Source organism: Babylonia areolata, chromosome 3 (assembly GCF_041734735.1).
Source record: "Babylonia areolata isolate BAREFJ2019XMU chromosome 3, ASM4173473v1, whole genome shotgun sequence".
NCBI lineage: Eukaryota > Metazoa > Mollusca > Gastropoda > Neogastropoda > Buccinidae > Babylonia > Babylonia areolata.
In genome coordinates, this window is record NC_134878.1 from 19,771,702 (window position 1) to 19,795,830 (window position 24,129).

A 24,129-nucleotide genomic window follows, 5' to 3' on the forward strand; every position below is an offset into this window, starting at 1 on the left:
ATGTGCTTAAAGAAATATTGCTGTGTCACAACACTACCCTGTGCGTGTGTTTGTCTTTTCATTGGAAGGTTGCCAAACTGAAGAAGACATTGGTAGAATTGTCAGTGACACAGAAAAAAGGGATTACAATTTGCTTGCCCCAAAAGAAAACATTTTTCTCCAGTAATGTGTAACTTTCAAAACTGTATCAGTTTCTAGAGAGCATAAAAAAAAAAACATTCTGCCAAAACTAAGTCAAACAGTGTGTTCAATCTTATTATTTTACTTGCAAAATTCATTATCTGTCTGTCTATCAATATATTCATCGATCTGTCTATCAATCTAATATCTGTTAATCCATCTATCTGTCAATCTATCTATCCACACACACACACACACACACACACACACACACACACACACACACACACACACACACACTGAATATGTGTATATATATACATATATACATCGACACACACACACACACACACACACACACACACACACACACACATTTTTGTAGGTTTTTTGTTTGTTTGTTTGTTTAACAAAATAGGTGTTGGTTTTCAACTGTCTTTTATTCATTTTAAATATATATATATATATATATATATATATATGTGTGTGTGTGTGTGTGTGTGTGTGTGTGTGTGTGTGTATCACTATATGTGTGTGTGTATACATACATACATACATACATATATATATATATATATCATATGCAGAAAAACCAAAACCAGACCACACATCCAGACGTTTTCTTGATTGAACTAGAGGCAGGACATAAAATAGAAAAAAATGTTCACACAGCCTACATCTTTGTGTATTTATTTGCACAGTCACCTACTTAGGTCACAAAAGAGTGTACTCCAGACACCCAGACATTTTCAAGTGCTTTATGGCTGTTTTATTTTATGTATGTGCCGATGGTTCACCTTGTTTGTGTTATTCTGTTGTATACTTTTCTGTTATCATTTGTTTGTTTTTCTTGGTGGTGGTGGTGGTGGTGGTTTTCTCTTTGTCTTTCTTGTAAAACCAGTGACCAGATTGTATTATGTAATCAAAGGAGAAGAAGAAATCAGCGTACAAAGCTGATGAAGGAAGCAGTACATGATGGTCAAAATTATAGTGATGAATCATGATGATGGCATTCCTTTTTCTGTCTTTCAAAGTACTTGACAATGTTAAGAGGTACACATTAATGAGGCACACTTGTTGGGCAATAACAGGAAGAAATGGAAAAAAAAAAAAATGATAAGAAGGAGAAGCTTTTTCCTGCAGCATGTAATCCCTGCAGTGTAACTTTTTGATTAACTCTCTCCTTACGAACGGCGAAAGAGACGACGTTAGCAGCGTTTCACCCCAATTACCATCATCAAAATATTGCAAGTGGAAGGCTCTTATACTGAAGAGGTGAATGTTGACAAAGAATACCACAATTCTGACGACGGAAGCTAAAGGTTGGGTCATTCAGACACCCACTGGACATCCGAGGGGTCTGTGTAGAGGAGAGGAGACGACTGGCCATACTGAGTGAGTTGAGTCATTTGTAAAGTGCTGTGGGTTTTTTTCTGCATTGTAAAAAAGAAAGCAAACAAACACATAAACAAGAAATGAATGGAAATACCAGCCGCCGTGGCGAAGTGGTTAGCGTCGCGGACTGACGGCTGGGAGGACGTGGGTTCGAATCCCAGTGGAGGTGGGTTTTTCGGCCCGTGGCCGGCTCCTACCCAGAGTTTAGTGTGCTGTGGGCTTTAATGTGGAGACTGGGACCACACAGTTGAGTGTCATCCACTTCAAGGATGCGTCTTTGGGTGTGTTGTTCTAATTACCTGACCAACACTTCAAGTGTCTGTATCTCTCGGGCCTGGTTAACGCCGGGATATCATTATGACAGGAAGCGTAGAGTACAGCCTTGTCACGCAGTCCCAAACCAAAATGGACCTCCATAGCAACATCGTCATCATCATCGTCATCCTCCTCCTCCTTCATCGTCATCAATATAAACAAAATAGTCTCAAAGTCTGTGGCCTTTATATGCCCTGCTCTCATGGTGACCTCAGTTTCGATACCCCTCCACTTCAGTGCTTGGGGTGAATTCTGTCAATGTCGTCAGTATCGGCAGATTCATGGGGGGCTGTTGTTTCAGGGATGTGGTGGCAGTCTCCACTCTGGGAGGGACGCTCACTCAGTCTGGCTCCGCGACTAAGCCATTATTGTCGTTAGTAGGGGCTTAGTAGGTGAAGTGACTCAGCAGCAGTGCAGGGTCTGTAAATATACAGGTAAATGAATAAGTAGATAAATAAATGCATACAGCTGTGGTGTGGTGGTGATCTGAAAGGAAGTGAGTCAGAAGAGAAGGATTCTTGTCCTGTTAGTGTGTTTCCATGGAAACAGTGAGGCAAGCTTTCTTTGTCAGTTTGTCTATATGCATGCACGTTTATATATATACGTGCGCGCGCGCGTACACACACACACACACACACATACACATATAAATATATGCTGTGCCTCTCTCTCTCTCTCTCTCTCTCTCTCTCTATATATATATATATATATATATATATATATAGACTGACATACATTTTCTGTTGGACCAACAGCCAAGTGAAAACTGTATTATCAATGGTTTCTCCAATGCAATGGGAAATCATTTACAGTTTAGTCTTTTGTGAAGGACTATGACTCTCAAACTAGGAGGCAAAATTGCACTGCTCTTTGTGCCTCAGCCTTGGGAGCCAGTTGGGCTTTTGGAACCATCCCAGTGCTGACTGTCCTAAGACCCTCTTGGCTGAGAATGTGGGCGTGTAACTTGGGCAAGACACTATCCACATAATCAAATTCTAGCCCAAATAGCTGGGATTACAGTTAACTTCTCTGCTGTTCTGATGGTCAGAGTAAAAAAATGACTGACTGTCATACAATATATGCACACACACACACACACACACACACACACACACACACACACACACACACACACACACACACACACACATATGCATGCGCAGTTAAAAGTGCAAGTGTGGTAATCATTGCATTGACACTGATGTCATGATGTGTCCTGTTTCCCAGCTGCACTCTGTTCAAAGCCAACTCATCATCAGGCCCCATGCTGTGACTGACTTGCAAAACCACCACGCTGACTTCATTAGCAAGTGCTGTAGGCATTGTTTCATGATCACGGATGTTCTCTCCCCATTATGAACTTTTTGTGAGAAAGAAAAGTCCGTCTTTTTCCTTGGGGATTTAGTTTGGAGTTCAAAGTTTAAACCTTTTGTATACAGTGCTTTTGGAAAAGATAGCGTCATCCTGGGGGGAAAAAAATCACATTCTTGGTTAAAGTAGTGCAAGTTTTCCATTTTAAAAGAGAACAAATATTTCCAATCAGCTGACCAGACTTTGCATAGCCTAAACTATCAGAACAAAAGTTGCAATCGTTAGATTTGCTATCACTCAGGTAAATGATATGAGTGGAACTTCCTGAAACAAGAGATCTTTTCAGGCTTTTCTGACTCATGAAAAGAAGCACATGTAAGTCAGGTTGTTTGTTTGTGAGAGACAGAGGTAGAGAATGAGTGAGTGAGTGATTTTGTGAGTGTGTGTATGTGTGCATGATCATGTGCACAACAACAAAATGAGCTTTACAGCACATGATTTCTGTTACCAGAACAGCACATCGGTAAATATTTGATAGAAGCTGCTCAGAACAGCAGCATCAGTTGCCAATAAAAAAAATATAAAAAAATTATTTAAATCCCCTTCAGTGCCAGGGGGAAATAACAGTAGAAAGTGGTGTTTCAAGTCATAAAACAGTATCCAGAACAATAAGCCCAAAACTGAGAAAATGGTCTGGAGATATACCACTGGAGATAAACTGTGTGAATTTCCCTCCTTCTGATAACGTCATCAGTGACGTCACTATGCACGTATGTGATATGTGCTTGGCGCTCAAGGGGGTTTAAGATCATGCCCAGCCCATCTGTGTTACTCAACAGGTCATAGCTAACAACAAGACACTGCTCACAGCACCAGCTGGTGTGTGACCTGGTAGGTCCAGCGGTACCTGGAGTGTGACAGGAGACTTCAGGTATCGGTCAGGTACCCCGCCACAGGGAGCCATGGGGTTCTGGAACCAGCTGCGTCTGCTGCTGTGGAAAAACTTCACGCTTCGTCGGAGGCAGCCAGTGAGTTGGGCGTTGGGCATCAGGTGGAAAGTTGTTTGTGTGTGTGTGTGTGTGTGTGTGTACACGTGTGAGAGTGTGCGTGTGTGTGTGTGTGTGTGGATGTGTGTATGTGCATGTGTGTGTGCATGTGTGTGTGGGTGTGTGTATGTGCATGTGCGAGCATGTGTGTGTATGTGCATGTATGCGTGCATGCGTGTGTGTGTGAGTGGGTGTATCCTGCTTTTTGAAGTTCTTTAAGAAAAACAACACAGGAAAAAACCCAAATTGATTGTAGCGAATATCACTAATCGAAAAATGTTAACTCTAATAAGAAGGAGCATTGACTGCAGCCCCTCATGCATGTGTTTGTTGTTTGTGTTTTCGGGTGTGTAGTTACCAGAGGTACTATGACAACATGCTGCTGTGTTTCAGTTCCGACTGGTGGTGGAGATAGTGTGGCCACTCTGTCTCTTCCTCATTCTGGTGGCTGTGCGTATGCGTCCTGATCTGAAAGAGGACAAACCTGAATGTAATGCTGTTTTGTCGGCAGTGAACTGACCGAGACAGTTGATTTCATTTATTTATTTATTTATCTAGTTATTTAGTTATTTGATTAATTGCATGTGCTCTGGGCCTATGTGCTAAGGAGGCATAACACATCATGAATGCTTGTTATTATTATTATTTATTTATTTATTTATTCTTTATTAATTCACTTATCAGTGTTGTTGTTTTGTTTTGTTTTTTGTTACTTTGTTGTTGTTGTTGGTTGTTGTGGTGTTTTTTGTGGGTTTTTTGTTGTTCTTTTTTCTTTTTTTTTCTGTTTTGTTTAGATTTGCTTTGTTTGGCTTTGTTTGAATGTTGCTCATGTGTGTGATGGTTCAGGGTTTTGCTTTTTGATTTGTCTTGAAAAATGGTTTGTGCTGGTGATGACAGGAGGGCGGCGTGTGCGTGTGTGTGTGTGTGTGTGTGTGTGTGCGTGTGCGTTATACATACAATACTAGTATGAGTGAGTGCATGTGAGTGTATAATGAGTTATACTTGTATATACAAGTATGAGTGAGTATGCGTGTGAGTGTGTGTGTGTGTGTTTCTCTCTGTGTTTGTGTGTGTGTGTGTGTGTTTCTGTTGTATATATTATTTTGTCATTGTGATTGAATAGGTGAGTGAATTTGTTGACTTGTGCCATCACTAGTTTCTATGTACATGTGTGCAATTCTAATATATGTATCACTGTCAGTGTGTATAAGAGAGAGAGAGAGAGAGAGAAGAGAGAGAGAGAGAGAGAAGAGAGAGAGAATATGAAGTAAAAACAGACAGAACAAGACAGCAATCTGCTGCACAAGCAAATAACTGATGTGATAATTGATAGATCATGTAATCTGATATATGGCTTAGATAAGATCAGATGACAGGTAACAAAGTTATGGAATGAAAAATCAATACCATGCACGTGTCTGCATTGATTTCTTCGGCAAAGGTACACGCCTGAAGTGACAGAGGAAAATGAAACCTGATAAAGACCCTGTAATCCATGTTAAACGTTCAGTGGGTTATGGAAACAAGAACATGCCCAGTATGCACTGCCCTGAAAACAGAGTATGGCTGCCTACATGGTAGGGTAAATAAACAAAACGGACATACACGTAAAAAATTACATGTCTGTCTTGAGTGTGTATGTGTGCGTGCCTGAAATCTGATTGAATGACACAGGAAATGAATGTTGAGTGCCCAGTGGCAGCCGTCAGTCGGCTCTACCCAGGTAGGCAGCCTGTTGTGTGCAAATGACCCTGTGTTTGATAAGCACTTAGAGCTTTGTCTCAGACCGAGGGTAGGCGCTATATGAGTATCAATATCTCTTTTGTGCAAATGACCCCGCGTTTGTAAAACGCTTAGAGCTTGATCTCTGACCGAGGATAGGCTATATAAGTATCCATATCATTCATCATTCATTCATTCATGTTTTCTCTGTGCTCAGGTCACTATGACGGGAAAGCCATGCCCTCAGCAGGCACCATCGCCTTCCTGCAGAGCTATGCCTGCACCTTCAACAACGAGTGTAACCAGAAGCTGACCGACGACGAACTGCCCGGCACTCTGCCCTCCTTCAACTCGTCCCTGTTAGTTTCAGTTTTTGTCAGTTTCTCAAAAAGGTGTCACTGCATGCAGACAAGTCCATACACGCTACACCACAACTTAAAAAACTTAAGTGTTCAGTCAGGCGTTGAGTGCATGCATATACGTATATATTTGTGTACCTATCAGAGTGGATTGTTACGAAAGAATTTTGCCAGAAGATAACACCTATGTTGCCATGGGCTCTTTTTCAGTGCGCTATGTGCTTGCTATACATGGGTGCTTGGTTTATCATCTCATCTGAAAGACTAGATTCTCAGTTTGATTTTCAGGTCAAACCTGGGAGACAGAGCGAGACTGGGATTCATACCCTGACCCTCACGGACATCCCAGTATTGGCAGATAAGCATTGTAACCATTCTGCCACCTCCCTTCTTGTGAGTGGTGCCCTTCCTATCGAGGGGTGGTGGTTGTGTCATGGTTATGCACCCAGCTAGGAAGCCAGTGTCCACAGGTTTGATTCCTGTATACAGACTGGAATGTGACACCCTGACACCCCCCTCCACTTGATGTGAAGTGGCGGTCTAGTGCTGACCATTCAGATGAGGTCCTGTGTGCAGCATGCACTTAGCTCATATAATAAAATCAAAAAAGCCTTGGCAACAAAAGGGTTGTTCCTGGCTAAATTCTGTAGAAAAAGTTACTTTTATAGAAAATGAAATGCGCTTGCAGGCAGAAAAAAACCCAGAAGAAACAAATGGGTGGCACTACAGTGTGGCAACATGCTGTACCTGGGCAGAGAATTTCTCATGGAGAAATCTGTTGTGACAAAAAGCATTACAATACAATAAAGCAACACAATCACTGGAACAACAAGTAGAGTGATAATCAAGGTCAGTATTGCAATGGGACCATACCATGAAATCAAATTTACTGCATGTGTGGTTCCACAGTGGTAATGTGTTAAGGTCACATATATGTGTGGGTTGGTTGCGGAAGCATTGCATAGCTTGTATGTGTTTGTGTGAATTCACTGGCATGTATATGTGTACATGGGTGCATTTGTGTGTGTGTGTGTGTGTGTGTGTGTGTGTGAGTGATACGTGTGTATAATTTTTAACACTACATTTTCATACATAGAAATATCAGACCCAAGATACAGCCCTATATAAACCAACCTGTGGCAGGGGAACAGAACTTCAAGCCTGACAGAAATATGCCATTCCAGATCCATCCCAGTGACAAGGAATTTGTTACGTCTGTCACACAACATAGGGAAAAGAGAAGAAGACTGTTCTCTGCAGACTGTGCACAGGTCTCTACCTTTCTTATCCTTTCTGACCATTCTTGAAAGGTGAAGAAACTGAGCGATATGCACATTGTGAAAAGACACTGTCACTTAACGTTTTGGTGAATGCTGGCTTCTGTGTGTTGTCAAGCTTGAGCATTTTACTGCAAACTTCATGAAGACCTATGCTGATTCACATGAGGCAGTTCATCGGATGTTAATATTTTTCATATGACTTGACTTCTGTGTTGATGGATGGAGGAAATAGATCTGTTGAGTCAGAAACAAAGTAAATGTGGTATCACACTTGAGCATTTTACTGCAGACTTCTTGAAGATCCACAGTGGTTCACCTGGGACAGTTCATCAGATGTTTATATTTTTCATATGACTTGATTTCTATGTTTATGGATGGAGGAAATAGATCTGTTGAGTCAGAAACAAGTTATGTGTGTTTTTTGGCTTGCAGAATATCCACCATCATTGGTAACATAGAGATGTTGTGTTGAGTTAGAAACAAAGTTATGTGTGTGTTTTTGGGGGTTTTTTTTTTTTTTTGCTGTGCAGAATATCCACCATCATTGCCGACATAGAGATGTTGTGTTCAGTTAGAAACAAAGTTATGTGTGTTGTTGTTGTTGTTTTTTGCTGTGCAGAGTATCCACCATCATTGGTGACATAGAGATGTTGTGTTGAGTTAGAAACAAAGTTATGTGTGTTTGGGTTTTTTTTGCTGTGCAGAATATCCACCATCATTGGTGACATAGAGATGTTGTGTTGAATGAGAAACAAAGTTATGTGTTGTTTTTTTGTTGTTTTTTGGCTTGCAGAATATCCACCATCATTGGTAACATAGAGATGTTGTGTTGAGTTAGAAACAAAGTTATGTGTGTGTTTTTGGGGGTTTGTTTTTTTTTTTGCTGTGCAGAATATCCACCATCATTGCCGACATAGAGATGTTGTGTTCAGTTAGAAACAAAGTTATGTGTGTTGTTGTTGTTTGTTTTTTTTGCTGTGCGGAATATCCACCATCATTGGTGACATAGAGATGTTGTGTTGAATGAGAAACAAAGTTATGTGTTGTTTTTTTGTTGTTTTTTTGCTGTGCAGAATATCCACCATCATTGGTGATACAGAGATGTTGTGTTGAGTTAGAAACAAAGTTATGTGTGTTTTTTTTTTGCTGTGCAGAATATCCACCGTCATTGGCGACATAGAGATACTGCTGTCCAACAGCACAGACCGGGAGGAACTGACGCGGCTGCTGGAAGACTTTGAGACATTCCAGCAGTTGTTCAACGTCATCAGGAACCAGTCGTCCGTAGGTCAGTGATGAGGATGTGCAGGTTGTGGATGATGTCTTGTGTTGGATTGTGGAGTGATGGCCTAGAAGTAACACGTCCGCCTAGGAAGCGAGAAAATCTGAGCGCGCTGGTTCGAATCACGGCTTGGCCGCCGATATTTTCTCCCCCTATACTAGACCTTGAGTGGTGGTCTGGACGCTAGTCATTCGGATGAGATGATAATCTGAGGTCCATGTGCAGCATGCACTTAGCACACGTAAAAGAACCCACGGCAACAAGAGGGTTGTTCCTGGCAAAATTCTATAGAAAAATCCACTTCGATAGGGAAAACAAATGAAACTGCACGCAGGAAAAAATACAAAAAAATGGGTGGCGCTGTATTATAGCGACGCGCTCTCCCTGGGGAGAGCAGCCCGAATTTCACACAGAGAAATCTGCTGTGATAAAAAGAAATACAAATACAAATAGAAAAATAGTTTGGTGGTGTTATGTTGACTGCTTTATTCCTGGTTCAGAGCAGTGTCAACTGATTCCATTCTCTGATGTTGTAAACAGTGTACATGTTCACTGCATACACACATGTTTGCACACTCACAGAAACACACAGACACTCACACAGACTCACACACACACACACACACACACACACACACACACACACACACACACATACACACACACATTCCACAAGAAGACAGATTGTGCAACAAGTGTAACATCCTGGAAGACGAAATCCATCTTCTTGATCATTGTATTAAATATAAACCCTTAAGGCAACAATTTTTAAAAGATATTCAAAATTCGAATAACACAGGAAATATTCACAGTCAGGTGATGCTAACAGATGATGAATATATACAAACAAGATTAGGAAAATTTGTTTATGAATGCTGCTGCAATTTACTGCATTAACTGATTGATTAATTGTGTGTTTTTCATTCATTCATTTATTTACCATTGCACTTGTGTCTTATAAACCTTACGGTTTCATGACAATAAAATCTATTCTATTCTATTCTATTCACACACACACACACACTCTCTCTCTCTCTCTCTCTCTCTCTCTCTCTCTCTCTCTCTCTCTCTCTCTCACACACACACACACACACACACACACACACACACACACACACACACACACACACACACACGCACACACACACATATACACACAAAATTACCAAGAATGTATCATGTATTAATTCATGCAAAAAAAACAACAAAAAAACCCAAACAGAATTATTGACATTATGAGTGAATGTTGCAAGTTGCTGTTGCTGTTGTTGTTTTGCATGTGTGTGTGTGTTTGTGTGTGTGTGTGTGTGTGGTGTGTGTTGCTGGTTTAGCCTATTGACAGTTATTGTGGAATTTTTATTTGACTAGTTTTGATCTCTGTTTTGTGGTGTGCTTGATCATATAACATATGTGTCCATCAGGAGCCTGTGATTGTGCTAAATAAATTTCCAGTGTGGATCAATAAAGATTGTTTTTTGATTTGATTTGAATTGAACATACCAGTATCCAAAGTACCCCCCCAACAAAGTACCCCCAATCTTTTTTCTTTTTTTTCTGCAGCCCCTTCATCTGCTACAGTTTCAGTGGCATTACTCCCACACCGCACATTCCTCATTCCAAGTCCCCCATACACAGTCACACCCGTATACCCCCCTACCCAACCCTGCCCCCAACAATATTGCTGACATGATGGATGTTTGTTACAGGGGGTGTCAACATATCGGGTTTCTTTGTGAACCCTGAGCAGATCCGCCAAGAGGTGGTCAGTCAGAACATCTCTCTGACTCCTGAGGCCCTCGACACGCTGCTCAACGCCTCGCTGGCTGTGGAAAGGGTGATGAAGGACTCCTTGTCTCCGTCTGTCTGTCTGTGTTTATTTCTGTCTGTCTTTGTCATTTTCACTCTGTGTGAGTGTGTGTGTGTGTGTGTGAGTTTGTGTGAGTGTGTGTGTGTGTGTCCACTGTCTCCATCCTGCTGTCTGTATCGCACTGTCTGTCTGTATGTCTCTCTCAAGCTATCTATTTCTCTCTCTCTCTCACTCTGTCTCTCTCTGTCCATCTGTCTCTCTCTCTCCAGCTGTCTGTCATTCTCTGTCTGTCTATATGTCTCCCGCTCTCTAGCTGTCTGTTTCTCTCTGTCTCTCTCTCTCTCTGTCTGCCTCTCTCTAGCCCTCTCTAGCCCCCCCCCCTCCCCCCTCTCTCTCTCCCCCTCCTTGTCAATCTATTTATCTCAGTACAGCATTTTTTTTGACTGTGTGTTTTCGTTACTATGTAGATTTTCCTTGATGGTGACTGGCGTAACGTGAGTCAGTTTGTGCTGGACTTCATCAACGGTTCCACCACCAGCAACCTGACCATCAGCAACCAGACCCTGGTGGACCTGCGTGACCGTGTGTGTGAGGAGGGGGAGCTCCTCCGCTACTTCAACTTCCCCAACCAGACCCAGGCAGAGGACCTGCAGGCCCAGCTGTGCAACCTGACCCTGGAGCAGGGCCAGGAGCTGTTCACCGACTTCCGTGACAACTTTGACCTGGGCAGCACTCTGGATGAGGTAGGTGCGATGATAGTGATGATGATGATGATGATGATGATGTTGATGATTGGCATTCATACAGTGTTTTTCGTCAAGTTATTTCAGTGCGCTGGCAGTCTACTCTTTCACAAGCAGCAGCTATGCCCCAAAAAGACTGACCATAATCAACCATAACACACATGATAGTGATGGTAGTGTTGCAGATATTGATGCTCAAACCTCCCAAACATGGCATTTGTGGTATTTGTGGTAGTTTTGAGCACGTGCAGGCACAAGCACACATGCGCACACCCACGCACATGCATGTGTCTGTGCACGCACACATGCACGCACGCGCGCGCACACACACACACACACACACACACACACGTTTCCATTTTCCCTAGCGTTGTCTCTCCCTATTCACCCTCCACACATACACACACTTTTACCCCCACCCCCTCCCACAACCCCTACCCCCACGGTTGGTTTTTTTGGGTTTTTTTTGTCTAATATCACTTCAAGTGGAAAGACGTTAAACTGAAGACGAACACACACACACACACACACACACACAACCAGCATAACTTAAGAGGCACATCAATCAGTTAGATGGTAGGTAGAATGGAAGAGGTGAGTATTAAGTGGGGAATCCCAGTGACAGACTGAAATGGCAACTGATCCACACTGCTGGGCCAAGATAGGAGAAAGAGCACCGACCTTGTGATTTTTTATTGTATGCTGGAGGGGTTGGTAATAGTCTGGAATCAGCATCCTGACTGATTTCTGTGTGCATATGCATGTGGTTGGTCACATCTGTCATTTTGTAGTTGGTGTGTCTGCATATGTCTCTGTGTCCATCTGTTGTTTCACCTGTTGGTTTGTCTGTATGTGTCTTGTTTGTCTGTCTGTCCATGTTAATGGTTGATTTTAATATATCATTTATCATCAGATTTGAGCCCTGAAACCTGCTTCATGTTTCTTTTTGTTGTTGTTTATTTCCCAGTTGCGGAAGTATGTGCTGGACAACACTGGAGCCACTCCCAATGTAGATGAGCAGCTTCTGGAGACACTGCTTCGCCTCCCATCTGATGTGAGTGTGTTGGAGATTTACATAACACGTGCAGAATTCTGAACAATCAAGTTGTGTCTTGGATACGTACATAAGACATACACAGTCTGAACAGTTACTTCGTGTGTTGGGTATGTATGTAAGACATACTGAATCTGGACAGTCATGTAGCGTACATGAGACTTCTTCTTCTTCTGCGTTCATGGGCTGCAACTCCCATGTTCACTCGTATGCACACGAGTGGGCTTTTATGTGTATGACCGTTTTTACCCCGCCATGTAGGCAACCATACTCCATTTTCGGGGGTGTGCATGCAAGGTATGTTCTTGTTTCCATAACCCACCGAACGCTGACATGGATTATAGGATCTTTAACGTGCGTATTCGATCTTCTGCTTGCATATACACACGAAGGGGGTTCAGGCACTAGCAGGTCTGCACATATGTTGACCTGGGAGATCAGAAAAATCTCCACTCTTTACCCACCAGGTGCCATCACTGTGATTCGAACCCGGGACCCTCAGATTGACAGTCCAACGCTTTAACCACTCGGCTTTTGCGCCCGTCGCATACATGAGACATGCAGAACAATCCCGTAGTGTCTCAGAGTTGTTTGTAGATACAATAGAAGTATAGAATCAATATTATCCCTATGTTGGAGATACTGAAACAGGCAAGAAGTGCGTAATGGAAATAATTACTTTGTTCAAGCATGGGCAGTGAATGCAGAATCCCAGACTATCATGCTGACATTCATAAATTTAAAAAAAGTCCTAACCCATGGGCTTCCAAGACTTCCACATACTTTACAACAACAAAAATCCCTTCTTTTTTTTTCATACCAGCCGCAGAAACTGTTCAGATACAGACAAGAGGTGCAGAATACAAATGGTATTGTTGACCTTTAGAAATAAAGAGAAGTCCCATCCCACATACTTTAGGACTGACATATACCTTAAAGGTTAAAAGTCCCATAGCCTTTCACAGCTGTTGGGGCAGTGAATTCACAATGTTTGTATATCCACTATATATCACCATATCCCACCCCACATACTTTCAAGACTGAAAGGTTAAAAGTCCCATAGTCTTTTACAGCCACTGGGGCAGTGAATTCACAATTATATTTCCACAGAAAATCACCATATCCACTGTGTCAAGGGCTTTGCACTGGAAGGCAGGGCCTCACATATACCACACAACAACAACAAAAATATCCCCTCTTATTTCCCAACAGCTTCAGAAACTGGAGAGCGTCCAGCTGTTCGGGGGAGACCTGGCAGACCAAGCCGGCGTGTTCCAGGAGTTCTTCAGGAACGCCTCCAGCCAGGGCGACTTCGGCAGCATCTTTGGGCGAGCGCTGTGCGGACGCGACAGGAGTCTGTTCAACCTGAACTCAGATGACCAGGGTGCTCTGAGCAACCAGGAGCAGCAGCAGACTGAAGGTCGACTGAAGTCCTACGACAAGAAGGACCAACTGGATGGCGTCAGTGAGTGCACTGTGGGATCCGGAAGTGTGGGTCGACATCGTAGCCATTCTCTTCCTTCTTCTCTTCCTACCTTGTTTTCATAACTCTTTCACCGCCAAGTTGCTGTGTGGAAAAACTCTCCCCAGCACCAAGTATTGTAGACTCCTTGCTTTCAGTCCCATGATTTGGTGCATGTCAAAAGAAGGCTCAGTGCTTTCAGTCCCATGATTTGGTGCATGTCAAAAGAAGGCTCAGTGCTTTCAGTCCCATGATTTGGTGCATGTCAAAAGAAGGCTCAGTGCTTTCAGTCACATGATTTGGTACATGTCAAAAGAAGGCTCAGTGCTTTCAGTCCCATGATTTGGTACATGTCAAAAGAAGGCTCAGTGCTTTCAGTCCCATGATTTGGTACATGTCAAAAGAAGGCTCAGTGCTTTCAGTCCCATGATTTGGTACATGTCAAAAGAAGGCTCAGTGCTTTCAGTCACACGATTTGGTACATGTTAAAAGAAGGCTCAGTGCTTTCAGTCACATGATTTGGTACATGTCAAAGGTGGGAAGGCTAATCCATTTCCAATTGCACAGGAAAAGTGGCTGCAGCTGTCAAGTTTTGTTATGGCCTGTTTAACATGACCCCTCAGTTTCGACTAAAACTGCCTGTGGTTGTGAACAGTCTAGTCCACTAAAGTCGCCTCTGGCAGCAAAAGAGTTGAGTAACTAATCGGGATATGTCTTTGACGGATGTGGTTGTGAACAGTCAAGTCCACTAAAGTCGCCTCTAGAAGCAAAAGAGTTCAGTAACTAATTGAGATGTCTTTGACTGATGTGGTTGTGAACAGTCTAGTCAACTAAAGTCACCTCTGGCAGCAAAAGAGTTGAGTAACTAATCGGGATATGTCTCTGATGTCTCTGACGGATGTGGTTGTGAACAGTCTAGTCCACTAAAGTCGCCTCTAGAAGCAAAAGAGTTCAGTAACTAATTGAGATGTCTTTGACTGATGTGGTTGTGAACAGTCTAGTCAACTAAAGTCACCTCTGGCAGCAAAAGAGTTGAGTAACTAATCGGGATATGTCTCTGACGGATGTGGTTGTGAACAGTCTAGTCAACTAAAGTCGCCTCTGGTAGCTAAAAAGTTGAGTAACAAATTGGGATATGTCTCTGACGGATGTGGTTGTGAACAGTCTAGCCAACTAAAGTCGCCTCTGGCAGCTAAAAAGTTGAGTAACAAATTGGGATATGTCTCTGACGGATGTGGTTGTGAACAGTCTAGCCAACTAAAGTCGCCTCTGGCAGCTAAAAAGTTGAGTAACAATTTGAGATATGTCTTTGACTGATGTGGTTGTGAACAGTCTAGCCAACTAAAGTCGCCTCTGGCAGCTAAAAAGTTGAGTAACAAATTGGGATATGTCTTTGACTGATGTGGTTGTGAACAGTCTAGCCAACTAAAGTCGCCTCTGGCAGCTAAAAAGTTGAGTAACAAATTGGGATATGTCTTTGACTGATGTGGTTGTGAACAGTCTAGTCCACTAAAGTCGCCTCTGGCAGCTAAAAAGTTGAGTAACAAATTGGGATATGTCTTTGACTGATGTGGTTGTGAACAGTCTAGCCAACTAAAGTCGCCTCTGGCAGCTAAAAAGTTGAGTAACAAATTGGGATATGTCTTTGACTGATGTGGTTGTGAACAGTCTAGCCAACTAAAGTCGCCTCTGGCAGCTAAAAAGTTGAGTAACAAATTGGGATATGTCTCTGACGGATGTGGTTGTGAACAGTCTAGCCAACTAAAGTCGCCTATGGCAGCTAAAAAGTTGAGTAACAAATTGGGATATGTCTCTGACGGATGTGGTTGTGAACAGTCTAGTCAACTAAAGTCGCCTCTGCCAGCTAAAAAGTTGAGTAACAAATTGGGATATGTCTCTGACGGATGTGGTTGCCAAATGATTACAGCACTGGATTCTCTTCCGAGTTTCCTGAGATCGATCACCAGTTTCGACGTACCTGGTAGGTTAAGGATGAAGGCTTTTCTATCTCACAGGTCAACATATGTGCAAACCTGCTACTGCCTGAACCACCTTTGTGTGTACACACATGCGGAAGATCAAGTGCGCATGTTAAAGATCCTGTATTCCGTGTCAGTGTTCAGTGGGTTTTGGAAACAAGAGCATACCCAGCATGCACAGTCCTGAAAACAGAGTGTGGCTCCCTATATGCCAGGGTAAAAAGCAGGTAAAAAGTCACTTGTATATAAAAGTAAACATGGGAATTGCAGTCCACAAATACAGAAAAAGAAAAAGATGCCAAGTTGTATGCTTGTGTGGATGGCTTTTTGTTACTATGACACATTATGTAAGAGGCAAATGTACAAGTGTAAATGTGAGTGTGTGTGAATGCATGCAAATTTGTGTGTGTGTAAGGTACACATAAATGCTAAGAATGAGTGTGCATGTCAAACAGAATTGTTGATGATCAAACTGCAGCCTTGAAATATTATTGTTCTTGTTTTCGTGCAGCACCGATGTGCAAAGATATATTCAGCAACCTGGAACGATCGGCAACCACACGAATCCTGTGGCGACAGATCAAACCCATTGTCTTGGGTGTCATTCCTTATGCCCCAGACACGCCAGCTGTGCGAGAGATCATCAAACAGGTTGGTGGTGTTGTTAATGATTTGTATGTGTGTGTTAGTAAGCATGCGTGTGTGGGAGTTTGCACAGCACTGAAACTGCTCTCCTCCACATCCTGAATAATCTGCTGCTAGCATGTGAGTCAAGACAAATTTCCCTTCTCATTCTCCTCGACTTGTCAGCTGCCTTTGACACAATAGACTATTTAATCCTTCTTTCCCATCTTCATTTTGCATTTGGTATCAGGGGCACTGTTCTCAAGTGGTTCAAATCCTGTCTCACTGATCGATTCCAGTCTGTCATTGTTTATAATTTCCAGTCTGAACCCATTAAAATTGAACATGGAGTCCCACAGGGATCTGTTTTAGGCCCAGTGCTCTTCACACTGTACACTGCTCCTCTCGCTGAAATTATCAACTGCCATAATGCCAGTCATTCTTATGCTGATGACACTCAACTCCAGAAGAGTGATATCGCTGAAAAATTGTCATTGCTCTTGTAAGAAACATCCAGCTGCTTCCTGGACATTTAAAACTGGATGACTCTAAATAAGTTACATTAAACGCGGACAAAACTGAAGCAATGATCATAGGAACTAAACAACTCTTCCATCACAACTGACACAATCAAACTTGGCAGTACATCCATCCCTCTTTCCAGTTCAGTCAGGAACTCAGCATCGTCTTTGACAACACACTGTCCTGCAAAAATTTATCAGTCAGACATTTCAGTCCGGCTACTGTCAATTGTGGTGCATCAGTTCCATTCAGAAATATCTGTCCACCAATGCAACATCTAGACTTTTCGTTTCTCTCAATCTTTCTCACCTTGCCTATTGTAAATCTCTATTTGCACATACAAAACTCTGCAGCCCGACTTTTCCTCAGAAAGAAATGATCTGAGCACATCACTCCTTTTTTGCAACATCTCCATTCGCTCCCTGTCTCACACAGAATAAAGTACAAGATCAGCACTCTATGTTATAAATGTATTCACAAATCTGCCCCTCCCTATCTCTGTGGATGCCTTCACCTCTACACTCCATCTTGATCTCTACGATCGGCTTTGGATCCACTCTGTTTACGCATACCCAGATTCAAACACTCCACTGTTGGCCACCGTTCTTTCTCTGTCTCTGGACCTTGCATTTGGAATGAACTTCCTCTTTCACTTCATCAGGTCTCTGCACTCAGCTCTTTCAAGTCTGGCCTCAAAACCCACCTCTTCCCAAGATAGCATCCCTTCCCTGCCTCTTCCTTGTCTACAGTTCCTCCAGTTTTTAGAGTTATGCATGGGTGTGAATGACTGGTGCGAAAGCACTTTGATTTGTCTCTGCAGAAGATTCAGCGCCATATGAATATGATTATTATTGTTATTATTATTAAGTTTGCTGAATGTGGCCCTTTTCTGTTCTTATTTCATTTCAGTCTTTTGCCTTCTGTGTACATAGTTTTAATGTACTGACTTGTTTCTTTCAGAAAGATAAGTACAGGTGTAAAGATCGTTCTCTTCATGCACTGTGTGTGAGAGATTAGTACAGGTGTAAAGATCGTTCTCTTCATGCACTGTGTGTGAGAGATAAGTACAGGTGTAAAGATTGTTCTCTTCATGCACTGTGTGTGAGAGATTAGTACAGGTGTTAAGATCGTTCTCTTCATGCACCGTGTGTGAGAGATTAGTACAGTGTTAAGATCGCTTTCTTCTTGCACTGTGTGTGAGAAATTGGTGCAGGTGTAAAGATCGTTCTCTTCATGCACTGTGAGAGATTAGTACAGGTGTAAAGATCGTTCTCTTCATGCACTGTGAGAGATTAGTACAGGTGTAAAGATCGTTCTCTTCATGCACTGTGTGTGAGAGATTAGTACAGGTGTAAAGATCGTTCTCTTCATGCACTGTGTGTGAGAGATTAGTACAGGTGTAAAGATCGTTCTCTTCATGCACTGTGTGTGAGAGATTAGTACAGGTGTAAAGATTGTTCTCTTCATGTACTGTGTGTGAGAGATTGGTACAGGTGTAAAGATTGTTCTCTTCATGCACTGTGTGGGGAGAAATTAGTACAGGTGTTAAGATCGTTCTCTTCAGGCACCGTGTGTGAGAGATTAGTACAGGTGTTAAGATCGTTCTCTTCATGCACTGTGTGTGAGAGATTGGTACAGGTGTAAAGATTGTTCTCTTCATGCACTGTGTGGGGAGAAATTAGTACAGGTGTTAAGATCGTTCTCTTCATGCACTGTGTGTGAGAGATTAGTACAGGTGTAAAGATTGTTCTCTTCATGCACTGTGTGTGAGAGATTAGTACAGGTGTAAAGATCGTTCTCTTCATGCACTGTGTGTGAGAGATTGGTACAGGTGTAAAGATTGTTCTCTTCATGCACTGTGTGTGAGAGATTGATACATGTTGAATGATAATCCTTATCTTTCTGCACTGTGTTTTGGAGATTAGTACATGTGTAATGATCCTCCTCCTCTTCCTGTTTTGTGTGCTGGAGATTACTACAGGTTGAAAGATAATCTTCCCATTCCTGCACTGTGTGTGAGAGATTAGTACAGATGTAATGATAATTCTCTTCTATGAGACAGGCATATTCCTAATTCTTGTGTACTTGGACATACATCCTTGGGTGGGTGTATGTTACAGATGAAATGATTAAGCAAGGTTTGGCTTGCTCTTTGCACATGAACCATGCAGGAAGATGGTAAATGATTTAAAAAAAATTTTTTTTACATTATCAGTGTATGATATAGTCTCTCTAATGAGCAGTTTCTCAAAGTAACCAAGTTTTAGGTGCTAGTAATCAAATGCCAACAAGTTTGCAGGCTGCATTTGTTGGACTGCATATTTTGACCTCATCCTCGATTGAAGGTCAGTGGAATGGCTTTTGGCATGCGTGTGTTGAAGCATTTCTGATGCAGCTAGAGTAGATTGATGTAGACTTTCAAATGACTAATAAGGTATCTCTTTTCTCTGTTATATTTATGCATATGTGTGTTGGGAGCCAGTGTCATGCATTCTTAAACTGTCCACATTTCTAAGTATTGTTTTAAGTTTTGTTTTTTTTTTTCTGTGACTTGTTTCAGGCGAACCGAACGTTTGAAAGCCTGGGGTCAGTGATTGACCTGGCCGACCAGTGGCTGACCACTGTCTCTCCAAGTCTGTATGACTACCTGGAGAACAGTCCCAACATTGAATTTTTGCGGGTGAGTGAACAGCTGACATGTGTGGAGTGATGGCCTAGAGGTAAAGCATCCGCCTAGGAAGTGAGAGAATTTGAGCGCACTGGTTCAAATCTGGACACAATCGCCTGTATTTTCTCCCCCTCCACTAGACCTTGAGTGGTGGTCTGGACGTTAGTCATTTGGATGAGACGATAAACTGAAGTCCTGTGTGCAGCATGCACTTAACACACGTAAAAGAACCTATGGCAACAAAAGGGTTGTCCCTGGCAAAATTCTGCAGAAAAATCTACTTTGATAGGAAAACAAATAAAAAAAACTGCAGGCAGGAAAAAATACAAAAAAAATGGGTGGTGCTCTCAGTGTAGCAACGCGCTGTCCCTCGGGAGAGCAGCCCGAATTTCACACAGAGAAATCTGTTGTGACAACAGCAACAACAACAACAACAACAAAAAGAGAGAGGGAGAGTAAGAGACCTGTTGAACGTGAGGGACGGGTGTGTCCTGTCCACATTGCCAGGAGAGGGGAGGCAGTGACACAGGCTGTCTGACACAGTGATAGCAGGGCACAGTGGGAACCACACTGAGCGCAGGGGTTTTTATTGATAGTCATACAGTATCTGTCTTCAGTCAGAGACCAAACACAAAGCACTTTGCAAATGGTTTTACAAACACATTTGTACAACAGGCTGCCTACATGGATAGAGCAGTCTGGCAGCTGCCTGTAGGTGCTCATCATTCGTTTCCTGTGTCATTCAGTCGGGCTTTAATCGCGTGCACAAGCATACACATGTACATCAGAATGGATTTGCTACAACTTTTTCAAGAGACAACTCTCTTGTAGCCCTGGTTCCTTTTCCATGAGCTAAGTGCATGCTACACATGGGACCTCGGTTTATGGTCTCATCTGAATAACAAGTGCTCAGACCACCATTCAAGGTCCAGTTGAAGGGGAGAAAATTCTGGTGAGTATGGGGTTCGATCCTTTACCCTCAGATTGTCTCACTTTCAAGGTGAGCATGTTACCACAAGGCCGCCACTCCCTTCCAGGTGTCAGGTACATGTTGCACTGTCCACAGTTAGACAGCATATATATGTGTCTTGTGAATTTGTGTATGTGGGCATGTTTTTGTGTTAACCACTCCACAACATGCTTTCACATGTGCTTTAAACAAGCGTAATTGTCTTTGGTTAGACATGTACCTTTCTGTTTTAAAATCTGTATGTAATTCTTTAGTGTAGAGAAAAAAAAAGGTATGTATAGTTATCAGCTTCGTTGCCCAATCAGTTTGTTTTCAAATGTACATTTCCTGATACAGAAATAAGCTGAATTAATTTTTGGCTGATGTGGGTTTTTTTTGTTTTTTGGTGTGTTTTTTTTGTTTCATTTTTTCTTTTTTTTTCCCACAGGACTTCACAACAGGGGGCAACTGCAAGTTTGTAGTTGACTTCATCAACGCCAACAGAAATAACCTGGACCTCCTGAAGTCACTGGGCATCGTCAGCATCAACATTCCACAGCTGAACGACTCCTACTGTGACAGTTTGGGGGACTTTCTGTCCAATGACGGCACGGCCAGCTATGACTGGAAAGACGCCCTGGAGAACGTCGACAGTCTGATGAACATGACTCGGAACTATGCTCAGGTCAGTTTTTCTTCTTCTTTTTTTTTTTTTTCCCAACCATACTCTGGTTGTGTAATGTTTCTCTGTTCTTTGTACCATACTCTGGTAGTGGTTTATGTGTGTCCCTGTTCCTTGTACCATACTCTGGTAGTGGTTTATGTGTGTCCCTGTTCCTTGTACCATACTCTGGTAGTGGTTTATGCGTGTCCCTGTTCCTTGTACCATACTCTGGTAGTGGTTTATGTGTGTCCCTGTTCCTTGTACCATACTCTGGTAGTGGTTTATGTGTGTCCCTGTTCCTTGTACCATACTCTGGTAGTGGTTTATGTGTGTCCCTGTTCCTTGTACCATACTCTGGTAGTGGTTTATGTGTATATCTGTTCTTTGTACCATACTCTGTGTAGTGTATGTGTCTCTCTGTGCCATACTCTGTGTAGTGTTTGCGTCTCTCTGTTCCATGCTCTGTGTAGTGTTTGTGTCTCTCTGTTCCATGCTCTGTGTAGTGTTTGCGTCTCTCTGTGCCATACTCTTTGTAGTGTTTGCATCTCTCTGTGCCATACTCTGTGTAGTGTATATGTCTCTCTGTGCCATACTCTGTGTAGTGTTTGCGTCTCTCTGTTCTTTGTACCATACTCTGGTAGCAAAGTTAATTTTATGTGATCAAAGCAGTGTCCAAGTTCTTTTTTATCCTTTCATACTTCTTGCTCTTCTTGGCTTGCTTTGAATTTAAGTCTGCAAACAGCAAATTGTTTTGGTTTGACTAAATTTTGCTGTGTGGTTTAGACTTGACATTTGTATTTTTGATATATTTCTGTGGAACTGAACTGTTTAGTTTTACTTTACACCATTTCTTTTTTTCTTTTCTTTTACTTTCTTTCTTTTTCAAATTCAGTTTTACATATTTTTGATTGAACCAAAAAGAACATGATTTGAATCGGAGTGATAATAGTGTAAGTCTTTTTTTTTTTTTTTTTTTTTTTTTTTTAAACTTCATGGTTTGTGATGTTGGGATTTCATTGTCACAAGTGACACCAGTCATATGGTTTGCATTAAAGATTTCAATTCAGGTTTCAGTCAGTCATCCCATTGATGTGGCTGTGTTCTGTGTGCAGTGTTTCCGCTTCGACAAGTTTCAGCCCTACAGTTCTGAGGCTGACTTGGTGGGAAATAGTTTGCCTCTGATTGAAAACAACACATTTTGGGCTGGTAAGATGAAGATTCACTTGTTGTTTTTTGTTGTTGTTTTTTTTGGGGGGATGAGTATACATCAAGATATTCTCTGCTTGTACATGTGCATGTGAATTTGTGTTTGTGGGGATGTTTTTGTGTGTTTGCAGTATGTGTGTGCTGCACCTGTGAAAATGTGTGCACGTTCATTAGAGTAAATGTGGGCCATTTTCATACATATGACTATGCATATGTGCCCGAAATCATGTATTTCATATACATGTGTGTGTGTGTGTGTGTTCATATGCATGTGTGGATGTGTATGGGTGCATGTGGATGTTTGTAAGTGCATGTGTATGTATGTGTGCATTCAGGTGTGTGCTTAGAAATGTATGTGTTAGTGTGTCTTCAAATGTGTGTGTGTGTATGTATGTGTGCATTCAGGTGTGTGCATAGAAATATATGTGTTAGTGTGTCTTCAAATGTGTGTGTATTTATATCCATATCTGCCTTTCATTATCAATGTAATCGTCATCATCATCATCATCATTGTCTTTTTTTTTATTGTTGTTGTCATCATTGTTGCTGATTGACAAAGCTACATGATATCAGTACTAGACTGGCATGTATGTCCTTTATTTCCTTTACAGCACTAATCTTTGAGAATATGGAGGGGACAAATGGAAATGAGATTCCCACCTTCATAAAGTACAAGATCCGAATGAACTCGGACTACGTTGACAGCACCAAGAAGCTCCGTGACAAGTGAGTATTGGTATTTTGTGTAGTGTGTTGTTGTGGGTGTTGTTTTGTTAACACCATTAGTATTGTTGGTCGATGTACTGTTGTCAGTACTGCTGTTTCAGGTATTATCTCATTAATGTGTTACTTTTTCATTACTCTGTGCTTTTCAGTACTCTGTGCTTTTCATACATGGAGACAGGGTAGGTTGGCTTGTGGATGATCACCGCAAAATTAATATCAAAGTTTATGAGAACTGGGTTTGTTTTGTTTTTTTCTACTTGTTGAAATAGAGAAAGTGTGATGATGGATGCAGAGTATGTGTGGACTGTTCTGCCGTCACCCTTCGTTCCCCTTCCCCTTTTCACTTCCTTCCCTTCATACTCATCCTCTTTCCTTTTCCACTCTTTTTCTCCTCCTTTCTTCCCAGTTTGCACCCTTCCCTTCCATCCCAATGGATGGAATCAACCAACAGGTGCAATAGCCAGGTGGTCAGAGCATAGGACCTCCAGCTAGAGGGTTGTTGAGGTTGGTAGTTTAAAGATAATCTTACAATCAGAGCTTTTGAGTGCATACACACACAGAAGATCAGGACAGCACATGTAAGATTCCATGTTCCTTGTCAGTGTTTGATGATTCATGATAAGGGTTATGAATTTCTGGCAGCTCATCAGAGAAACCTGTTTTCTTTGTCCTGACATTCTAAGTGCCAAACTTCAGGGTATGGATGAGTTATGGGAACATGAATAAACCAAGAATGTACCCATCACCACTGCCTAAATGGTAGGGGTGAAAATGGTCACAGCTGTGAAATCCCCATTGTAAACCTTGCACCTGTAACCTGGGAATGCAGAACAGTGACCAGAAGAAATACTTCTTTTGAATTTGTGGGCTGCAACTGCCACATTAACTTGTATGT

General features: G+C 42.1%; 1 protein-coding gene across 1 annotated transcript in view; it reads left to right on the forward strand.

Moving 5' to 3' along the window:
• Window positions 1-24,129, forward strand: part of LOC143279832 (phospholipid-transporting ATPase ABCA1-like) — a 92,789-nt gene that overhangs the window by 12,535 nt on the left and 56,125 nt on the right. The window contains 13 exon segments of the mRNA XM_076584063.1: window positions 3,981-4,169; window positions 4,581-4,677; window positions 6,127-6,268; window positions 8,703-8,836; window positions 10,537-10,664; window positions 11,105-11,380; window positions 12,348-12,434; window positions 13,647-13,899; window positions 16,387-16,526; window positions 19,582-19,701; window positions 21,087-21,323; window positions 22,415-22,508; window positions 23,120-23,234. Of these exon segments, the coding sequence (XP_076440178.1) occupies window positions 4,104-4,169; window positions 4,581-4,677; window positions 6,127-6,268; window positions 8,703-8,836; window positions 10,537-10,664; window positions 11,105-11,380; window positions 12,348-12,434; window positions 13,647-13,899; window positions 16,387-16,526; window positions 19,582-19,701; window positions 21,087-21,323; window positions 22,415-22,508; window positions 23,120-23,234 (1,889 nt within the window). The 5' untranslated portion in view covers window positions 3,981-4,103.